The sequence below is a fragment of the Bison bison genome, unplaced genomic scaffold (genome assembly GCF_000754665.1).
Source record: "Bison bison bison isolate TAMUID 2011002044 unplaced genomic scaffold, Bison_UMD1.0 scf7180017864453, whole genome shotgun sequence".
In the NCBI taxonomy this organism is placed as follows: domain Eukaryota; kingdom Metazoa; phylum Chordata; class Mammalia; order Artiodactyla; family Bovidae; genus Bison; species Bison bison.
Window position 1 is genome coordinate 679,602 of NW_011495015.1, and position 10,235 is coordinate 689,836.

At 44.4% G+C, this 10,235-nt stretch overlaps 2 protein-coding genes across 5 annotated transcripts in view; one reads left to right on the forward strand and one right to left on the reverse strand.

Moving 5' to 3' along the window:
* The window catches only part of SPIRE1 (spire-type actin nucleation factor 1), a 145,388-nt gene extending 136,233 nt beyond the window's left edge, over positions 1 to 9,155 (forward strand). For 2 of the 3 annotated variants that reach the window (XM_010859062.1, XM_010859060.1), the window contains exons 11-16: positions 1,207 to 1,380; positions 4,812 to 4,949; positions 5,494 to 5,564; positions 6,072 to 6,099; positions 6,196 to 6,332; positions 8,028 to 9,155. In XM_010859062.1, the coding sequence (XP_010857364.1) occupies positions 1,207 to 1,380; positions 4,812 to 4,949; positions 5,494 to 5,564; positions 6,072 to 6,099; positions 6,196 to 6,332; positions 8,028 to 8,286 (807 nt within the window). In that variant the 3' untranslated portion in view covers positions 8,287 to 9,155. The remainder of the gene's footprint in view (positions 1 to 1,206; positions 1,381 to 4,811; positions 4,950 to 5,493; positions 5,565 to 6,071; positions 6,100 to 6,195; positions 6,333 to 8,027) is intronic. The other variant, XM_010859061.1, reaches the window with a different exon arrangement.
* Positions 1 to 10,235, reverse strand: part of SLMO1 (slowmo homolog 1 (Drosophila)) — a 73,246-nt gene that overhangs the window by 12,905 nt on the left and 50,106 nt on the right. The gene's annotated exons all lie outside the window — the stretch shown is intronic.

Genomic DNA, 10,235 nt, shown 5'->3' on the forward strand with positions numbered 1-10,235 from the left:
CCTTCCCCCAGAGGACCTTCCCGACCCAGGGATCGGACCCATGTCTCTTACGTCTCTGGCATCAGCAGGTGGGTTCTTTCCCACTAGCACCACCTGGGAAACTTTACCAAGGAAGGCCATGAGGTGTCTTCCTGGCGCAGGGGAGCTCAGTGTGTATGGTCAGGCCATGAGCTGTTTTTGTGGAGAAGAGCAAGGTACAACCAACATGCCTTTGCGGAGAAGAGGTTTAGTGAGCAGGCAGGGGAGCCCGTGGTCTGTGCAGACTGGTAATTTGTTCACAGAACTCCGCACCCTCCGCCTGCCTCTAGGTCCCAGCTGAGATGCAAGAACCTCCAGATCAAAGTCCTGACTTTTCTTGCCAGTAGCTTATGGGAAGTCCATAAAATCCCACTCCTTTACTGGCAGTGGCATCTAGTTTTGTAAGTATTGTCTTTAAAAGTATGATTTAGCTATTTTTTTTTTAAGAAAACACTGAATCATTTTGCATTTATAAGGTCTCAACTAAAGACAACAGAAATGTCTTTTGTTGTTACTGATTTTCATTTATATTGGACCTTCCTCCCTTTCCTCCTGGGGTTTCCCAGGTGGCGCTAGTGGTAAAGAACTTACCTACCAATAATGTAGACACAGGAGATGCCAGTTCAATCCCTAGGTCAGGAAGATTCCCTGGAGGAGGGCATGGCAATCTACTCCAGTGTTCTTGCCTGGAGAATCCAATCCCATGGGCAGAGGAGACTGGTGGGCTGCAGTCCATGGGGTTGCAAAGAGTCGTACACAACTGAAGAGACTTAGCACCCTTTCCTCAGGATATTGAAAGTGTACTTTTTTTCATCATTTGGTCAGATGACTGGGGGCAGTGCCCTCCAAGTAGGGTAGGGGTGGCTGCTGGGTGTGTGTTTCTACTGTCGCCTTGGGCCTCCATCCCGCAAACCTGTGTGGGAGATAAGAGTTCACAGGACAGCTGAAGTGTTGCTGTGTGAACTCAGATTCTCCAGCTGTGACTTCGTGGTTGATTTCGTTTTGACACACATAGATGCAGATGATGGCCTGGAGACTCATATGGAATCTAACATTAATGCCCTCCGTGGTGTTTTTGTCTGTTTTTCTTTCATGCTCTATAATGGTTCTGTATCAGTCACTCATGTTCAGCAGTATTTTCTCCATTTCTTCTCCCCTGCTGTTCTCTTCCCCATACGTATTGTTCAGGTTCCCAGGATGACCACAGCATGGCCAGCGCCGCCTTTCCGACCACTTTTTTCTACCCTCCAAACAGCTTCTCTGCTCGGCTCTCACCCTTTGGAGGCAGCCATGCTGGGGGTAGCAGGGGCTGTTTATTATCTGTGTGAGAGAGCTTTTACCAGCAGGTGGAGACACACACAGGTTGGCCTCCTGCGGGCTCTGGGAATTAGCTTCCTCTGTCTCTGGTCGTGATGCCTCAGCTGCCGCACTCTGCACAGATTAACAGCTTAGATGGACACTTTGCTTCTGACCGTTGATTCCAATCTTTGGTAGATGCATAGATCACACCATGATCTCAAATGACAGGATGATAGTGAAAGGACAACAAACTGAGAATGCAGCAGCGTCAGGGAGCCTGTGGGAAGAGCTTCTGAGAGGCCTGATGGAAAGGCATTCCGCTGGCCTCCCCCGAAGCAGTCATCCACACTCAGCTGCCCAGCCAGGGAGCCACAGGGACCCTTCCTCTTCTCCAGCTCCCGTACAGCTGTGTTATGATGGTCAGGATGGTTGTTAGAAAAACCCACCCTGCTTCTCTGTACAGAGAAATCAAGTTTTATCGATGTGATTATTTAAATATTTTAAATACTCATTTTGTATTATCTTTTGAGATTTTCATACAGAGTACACTTTTTATAGAAAGTATAATTTCCAGACCTCAGTAGCATAAAAAGCCTTGGGACCGTCTTCAGGCTTCCCCTGCCCACAGTGCGACCTGTGTGGCAGCAGCCCGCCTGGCTCCGGGGTCCTTCCTGTTGACCAGACCTGTTCTTGATAAGCAAACAGCCTCTAAATTCTTTGTTATTCTTTATTACCCATCTTGGTTCAGAAAATAAACTGAATGTAAATGAGGTACAACAGATTACTTTCTCTTCATTTGGCATGAAATTCAGGCTCAATCCTGTTTTTCGTTTTTGATCTGGCCATGTGAGCACGTGGTCAGATGCAGGAGTGGCATTTAGTACCACCCCTCTTGGTGTTTCTGAAGATCTCTGACATTTTGTTTTTATTTTCAACCCTCCCTAGTCTCGTCTACTAAGTCTACAGATGACTTCAGATAGATAATTTACCTTGAATTTTAAAGATGAACTTGAAAAAAGAGTAATTAAACTTAATATTTGCTCTTTTTAAGTGTGCTTTCCTTTGGTTTATTAAAAACTCAAAAGGCTGTTTTGGATAATTGTCAAATCTCTCCTACTTATTTATGAAGCTTGGGCTGACCACAAACACTATAAAATGTGACTGTGTCTGTTTCTCCAGCTCAGTAACAGATGACACACTGTGCTCTCTAATTTCTGTGCTGGCTTAACTCCGACGCCTTTTGAATGGTAAATATAACCAGAATATTTAACAGAAACCCAGCCATTTTAGTGACATATGTACAGTGAGTTCTAAAGGCACCACAGCTGTTCCTGTAGTATATTGTAATCTTTGAAAATTTAAGATTTAGCTTCCCGTTTCTAAATTTGGGAGCTACAATGCAGCACAGAGCAGCCAGAGAATCTGAATCATGCTGCTCTGGCCCCTGGCGTCCATGCCAGGCCAGGACCCAAGTTCCATGCCTGCTGTAGTGTGACCAGCCCCTCATGACAGTGGGGACAGGGGCTCAGCTCGGGGTGAAGTGCAAACCCTGAGTGCTCTTCACATTTTGCGGCATGAGGATCTCAGCAAGATCTGGGGTAATTTGGCTTTGGGGATGTTAAATCAATGTTTTTTCATCAGTTGAAAAAAAATAATGAAAGCTAGTCTATAATTATTTATTTTCTTTCATGTTGCATTAAAGTTTTGTTGTCCTTGGGAAAGCACCAGATTTAAAACATTAGCATTTGACCTGATGGAAGCTATTTACCAAAGGATAATCTGCTTGAAATTCTAAAAAAAAGAACATAAACACCAAAAAAAACCACCCTTTCTTATTTCATCTGACAGAGCAGTGGATTTGGGTATGGTTCAAAGCAGAAAGTTGAAAGTAGGCTCTGACTGAGCCCGTCTGTGACTCGAGGCTGAGGAGAGGGCAGTGCCTGCTATCACCACCTGTGTTACGCTGTAAGGTTGCCATCTTCCTAACACACGGCCACCGATCTCCGGGAGTAGTCTTCTGCTTGTTTGCTAGATTCATATATATAGGTGGTCATGCTCGTCACTGATGAATAAAGACGACTGTAAAGACTTCTTAATGACACATCAGAACCTGAGAAAAGTTGCTGTTCGGTGTGTGCAGCCGGCGCATTAGTCTGAGCACAGTTGTGATGTCCAGCACTCATAGACTGTCATGTCCCAGTAGACATACACACACTGTTCTCAGGGCCGAACAAAGCACAGTAAATATTGGACATGCCAACTGAAGCCTGTTATCTTTGAAAGCTCTTCCTACTGAGAGAAAAGTGTGTGATGGTGGGATTTCTTGAGTATTTAGACATTCTAGAGCATGATATAATCTAACAAACTATCCTCCCATTCTCCAGATACTAAGCTGTTCATCTTAAAAATTCAACTGCAGGATCTTTTCTAAAACATTTTTAGCAAATTTAATCTTCCCTAAGTTAGCTTGAACAGAGATAATTTTGTAATGACTATAAGCAGCAGTAATTCTGCAAATTTTCTTTTATAGTAAATGCTAATGTTTGTCAAGTTTGCGGCCTAGATTTGTTTTTTTTCTCTGATTAGAAAACTGAACTGAATGTTAAATCTCCATGAACTGCATCCATAGTCTCGTGCTTTCTTGTTTGGCTTGTCTGAGTCCAGAATGCCTGTGCACAGCACTGCTGTGTGTGTGGGTGTGAGTTCCAGTGTGTGTACACCGAGGGCACGGGTTTGTGAGGCCCACATGCTGTGGGCGCACAGGACGTTTCTGTGTTTCTGCTGGGTCCACAATCAGTGCAGGGCCAACTGGGAGCAGGCAAGAGGCTCTTTATTCAGTGGGATCAGTTACATCAGCGTCATCCTCCACAATCCGTGTGGAAAACTGACAAGGGCTCTGGAGTGCATGGGGCAGCCCAGTGGGAGTGTCTGCTGACCTCTGGGTCCAGTTCACTCACACCATTAGGAGTTTTCAGGCTGTGCTGATGTAACTTACCACTAAATAACGTTTCTCAATGTCAGTTACTAACCGTCTTCTTTGGGCTGTTCTGGGTACCACAAATCAGTGTTTAAAACTGTACCAGTATCGTAGATTTGCTATTTACTTTTGAGCAGATAGTATACAACAGAAAGCTACATACTGTCTTTGTGTATCAGGAGAAAATGGACATAAATTTGGTTTAGAGCAGCAGCATTTCCCCCAAATTTCAGGACACAGTCAGGGACTAGTGATGTTTGAGATGCATCTGAACACACATGAGAAACTTCTGTTACTGGAGGTCTTGGTCGGCTAGTGCTACCTGGGACCCAGCAGTCTCCAGCTACCTTCTGGGTGTGATCAGAGATTGTGGTCCCCAGAGCAAGCCAGCTCTGCCCCAGGGTTTCCTGGGAGCCTCTTTCTTCTTTGGAGCTACTAACCAGGGCCCTGAAGTGGAGGGGACATGGCCTTGCTGGAGGGGGTGGGGCTTCTTGCTCACATGGATTCTGACTTTCAGGAGGAGTTCTGCTACCCAGTGGAGTGCCTGGCACTGACCGTGGAGGAGGTGATGCACATTCGTCAGGTCCTGGTCAAAGCAGAGCTGGAAAAGTACCAGCAATACAAAGATGTCTACACGGCTCTGAAAAAAGGAAAGGTAGAGCCCTTTCCAGTTGGCGGGTCATGCGGGCACTATCTGCTGCCAGGTGGCACAGGGCTTTGGGGGCTCCAGGGGCCAGAGGCTCACCCTCTGCCAGGCAGTCCCTGTTCCCTTGCTCACAGAAGCAAGTATTATTTCTCCCATAGAAATAGAAAACCGTAAGGTTTAAAACCACTGTAATAAATAATGGTGTGCCTTCCTAAAATCAGGTCTGCTCTTAGTTGTTAAACCTTTAAAAGATTATTGAGAAGACATATCTGAGAAACACAGGACACTTTTTTAGAATCTTCTTCAGATTGCTTCCATGATGGCAAGACCCTTAAGAGCTGTGGCCTTTTTCTCCCATTTGAAAGTAGAATTATAATCAAATACAGAGCCAGATTGTAACTGTCACAGAATCAAACTTAGTAAAAGGGTCTCTAAATGCTCTTCTCCCTTTGTCTACTAAGACTTTCCACATATAAATACGTGTTTAGATGTACAAATTGGGAAATTAACTGTTGGCAATTCTTTTTTCTCCTTTAAAATTTCTGTTTTTTAGCTCTGCTTTTGTTGCCGAACCAGAAGGTTTTCCTTCTTCACCTGGTCTTATACCTGTCAGTTCTGTAAGAGGTAAGGCTTTTTGTAATTGATGACAGTAGTCAAGGAAACACTTCCACTGTTTCATCATTTTTCTCACAGGAACAATAGTAGAAATAATCCAGTGTGTGATCATGTGCCATGCTTATGAGTTACAACAGCAGTTGCTTCAACAGTGGATGGTTATTTGATATTAAGCCTGGAAAATTTTTTTTCTGCATGTATTTCTTTTATGTATTCAAGACAGTTCTAATAATAATATATCAGAACAGAAAAAAATAGATGTGACTCTCAGGTGAACCCACAATAGACAAGAAAATCCCAGACATTAAGTTGATCCTTTCATAGGACATAGCATTAAGTTTTACAGACTGATGGTCTTTTTGGCAAGCCAGTTGTATCAGTTTGTTTCATTCTGGTGGAACTGGAGTTTGGGGGACCAACTGTAGACAGGTAGAGGCATGCAGCCTTTGGCTTCTCTTAACTCTCCAGTCATATCCATGGAATCACACTAAGTAACCTTTCTGATTTTGTATACAGGCCGGTGTGCTCACAGTGTTGCAAAAAGGTAAGCCGAGCTCAGTAAAGTCACAGCTTGTGCTGATTTCAGTGACTCTGCCTCTCCAGCAGTCCTGCTCATTCTCAGTTTTATTTGGGATCATAGATGCGGCTGCCCTCCAAGCCATACTCCACCCTTCCTATCTTTTCACTGGGACCGTCTGCCTTGCAGAGAGGGGAAAGCTGTATGAGGCCAGAAAAACCCTCCACTGGCCACCATCGGCCACTTCGGAGCATTGCCAGGTGAGCAGGAGGCCTGGGTCTCCAAAGTGTCCTTTGTGAAAGAAGAAAGCACTTTCAAGGACTTTGGTGACATGGTGGGATATTGGCTTGAGGAGAGGCACATGGGTGGGTTAGTTTTAATAGTTTTGACTTACACAAATCTCCAAAAGTAGCATGTCAAGGATAATGGCTAGCTCCTTGAAAGACACAATCTCCTAGTTTAATATTTTTTCTACTTTGGAAATAATTACTTTTATGTATCCTTTAAAAGTCATCTTTAAAACTATCCTTTTCAGTGGAGTTGAAAACTTGCACGTAAGAGTCTAATCTTTCCTTTAGTTTTGAAAAAAATATTTTTAATCCTGTGTTTACAGTGGTCTGCAATAGCTGACTTACATTCCTAACATAAAGACAGAAATAAAGCTTTATGCCAAGAGCTGGCATTTTAAAAGGAAAATATGCCTGGGTATCAGTCACTTTGTGTTCAGGTTAGTGTTGGTCTTTAAGAAAGACAGGAGGAAGGCAGACCAGCTCAGGTTCCAAGCTGGCAGGGCCCAAGGGACAGGGTTTTACACACCAGCAGCCCCTCCATCTGTGAGGGACACTAGCATTGCTGCCAAATGCTGGATGGTGGCCATTCAGCATGTCAAGGTCTGTGGACAGTGAGGTGAGGGAGTTGGAAGCTCCTCAGACCTGTGTCCAAGGCTTCTGCCCTGTGCTCAGCCCCTATCCTGGGCTCTTGAGTTTGGGCTGCTGTCCATGGGCTCCGGACAAGCGAACATGGCTGCTGTTCTTTCCTGTACTTAATTCTACGTTCCTGTTTGGTTTAATTAAAATAGTGAGTAGATGATGCCTAGTTATTTCCAAAAACTATCCAAAACATCTACGGTGATGTTATCTAGTTAACTCCAGCTCTCTAGAATCCAAATAGTCACCTGCTGCTGCTAAGTCACTTCAGTCGTGTCCGACTCTGTGTGACCCCATAGACGGCAGCCCACCAGGCTCCCCCATCCCCGGGATTCTCTAGGCAAGAACACTGGAGTGGGTTGCCATTTCCTTCTCCAATGCATGAAAGTAAAAAGTGAAAGGGAAGTCCGACTCTTCGCGATCCCATGGACTGCAGCCTACCAGGCTCCTTCGTCCATGGGATTTGCCAGGCAAGAGTACTGGAGTGGGGTGCCATCGCCAAAGACAATTGCTGTAGTCAGGGAGAGGTATATTTGATAAATACAAAAATAAGAAAGCTAGTCCAAAGATAATTTTTCAGGTTGTGTCATAGGATTAAGATAAATTTACTTCAGTTTCCTGTAGTTTCCTGACCTACCATCAAGAGTTAAGTAATGTTCATTAACCGTGACATGGGGTCACTGAGAAAGAACTTGAAGTTTTCTCTGCATCATCAGTGGGGCGTTAGCAACATGTACTTCATTTCAGTTGTTAGTGTTCATGAACTGTGTGCAGAAGGTGAATACTCTGAATAACCTATCTTACGAAAATTCTATAAAGGGTACTAAGATTCTTAATAAAACATGTTTCCTGGTTTTTTAAAAATATTTTGAATGTTGTCACCAGTTTTAACTTCTTTCGATGAATCTGACATGGCCAATCACCACCCATTCCATCATATTTTGGCAACAAATTTGCTTTTTCTGCATGTATTTTCTTAGTATTGCAGTAGAATTCTTAATAAATGGTATTTTAAATGTTTTTTTTTAGGTTGTCCTCAAAATCCAAGTCTGTGGACAAATCAGATGAAGAACTCCAATTTCCCAAAGAGCTGGTGGAGGACTGGAGTGCTATGGAGGTGTGTGTGGACTGCAAAAAGTTCATTTCTGAGATCATCAGCTCAAGCCGCCACAGTCTGGTGTTGGCCAATAAGAGAGCTCGATTGAAGAGGAAGACGCAGTCCTTCTACATGTCCTCAGCAGGCCCCTCAGAGTACTGCCCCTCAGAGAGGACCATCAGTGAGGTCTGAGCCCCGTGCCTTCCTGTGGGAGTCGAGTTCCTGTGAGGACGCTGAGCAGGCTGTCACTGTCTCCTCAATGTGGTTAACTGGCTTGGGTTTGCGTGAGAATCAGGGTTTTGCTGTGTTGTATTGTTCCACAGACTAAATGCTGTGTTCATGTCAATTGAGAACACATGACCAGTCGCCAGTTGCTCATCTGCACTAAGAGGACAGTAGTTTGAAACTTGATTTTGTGTGATTATAGATTTGGAGGCCAGAAACATTCCTCTTAGTTCTTTACTGTGCCTGAAATAATGTTCTAGGGCAGAAAGGTTCTCGTGTGAGGAATCAGTCTAGCGCAGGCCTAGGGGCCAGCAAGGTCTAAGCAGTAAGTCATATTGGCATTTCCACTGACAGTGTTCCTACCTGATGGACACAGACCCCTGGAGGCCTCACAGCACAGAACCTGCAAGGGTTTGCTTGTGCGTCAAACTGGTTTTAAGTTATTGTTGCTCTGAGACACTTGGGAAGGGCTCTCCACTGCCTCCCAGGACAAGCATCGGAGCTGTAGGCCTAGGGGGGTGCCTGTGTCCCTGGGCAGCAAGGCAGTGTCTCCTGAGCAAGTGCTAGGCTGTTTTTACCTTGAATGTATTACTGTTACTAGTAGTTGCATATTGGAGGTCTAAGAAAGTTTTGTGGCATCATGGGACAAAGGCAGGCTAGAAGTTTGTCCAGAAGCTCAGTACTTTGGCCTCTTAGAAGAATGGCTGTGAGCACCCACCTTTCCAGCAGCAATTTTCATACTTTACAGTCTCACCATCATGACTAAATTAAGCCACAATTTGGTACATAAGGTCTCAAACTGAAATTTATTTTTATAAATGAATTTTAAAGGAAAACCATGGTCTAGTCTTTTAAAATTACTAGAAAATTAACCTGCCGATAAGCTTTTTGGATGTTTTGCACACATTTTCCTTTTAAGCGACTTGAGTGGGTAGGGTGGGCTTTGATGAAGCCGAGCTGGAGGCAGCACCATACACCTGTCATTTCTCAGCTGTGTGGTCTGTTCCGTGGCATCTCTCTCTGTGGTTCTGGTTGGCTCAGTGGTGACCAGCCAGTCACATTCACAAGCCTGGTTAATGCACCAGGCCACTTTCTGACACACTCTGGGACACGTCTGCAGTCAACACTGGAGACAGCACTGCTCACCAAAAGGCATGGCAGTCACTCTACGCCCCCTCAACATTTCTATAGGGAATTAACAGTAATACCTCAGAACTGCTCTGGTAGTGGTTTTTCATGGTGGAAATTTATAAGTTAGTAAATTGCTTAAAATTACTTACACTTGCAAAATAAACTTTACCAATTGACTAATTAATGCATGTTAACAATTTGTATTTGCATGTAAAAGTGGGCCACCAGAAAACCCTGATTATGGAAATATTTACTGTTTTAAAGAGGCTCATGTGAGAGCTTCAAATGTTACATTGAGTGAATCTTGTTTGTACAGTTTTCCAAGGGACAGTTTCAACTCTAGACCCCTTATAGATTGGCCTGAGCCTCTAGACCATCCCCAGGACAGGTGCAAGGAAGACAGAGGAGTGGGGGCGGGTGTTTGTGTCCGTGGAAAAAACAGACCCAGGAGAGTGTGCTTTTTAAAATAATGACTAGTTTATAGGTGTTTCTAAAATACAAAAAACTAACCCCTCCCCTGAAATGAGAATCCCATTCACATGGCAAAATCTAGCCCATGTGATCCTTGACTTCACTGCTCCAGGTTTGTGACACTGTTTAACTACTGGGACATCGTGAGCGGCAGGTTTCCATGGGACAGTTTGTAGAAATCAAATCCGCATCCCTTTCTGGTGCCAAACAAGTTCCCACATCCGTGGCGTGTGTCCGCCACCTCAACCAAACTGGATAATTCCAGAGGGTCATCCACTGCTGGCCTGTGGGGCATGCTTTCACAGTCCTTAGCC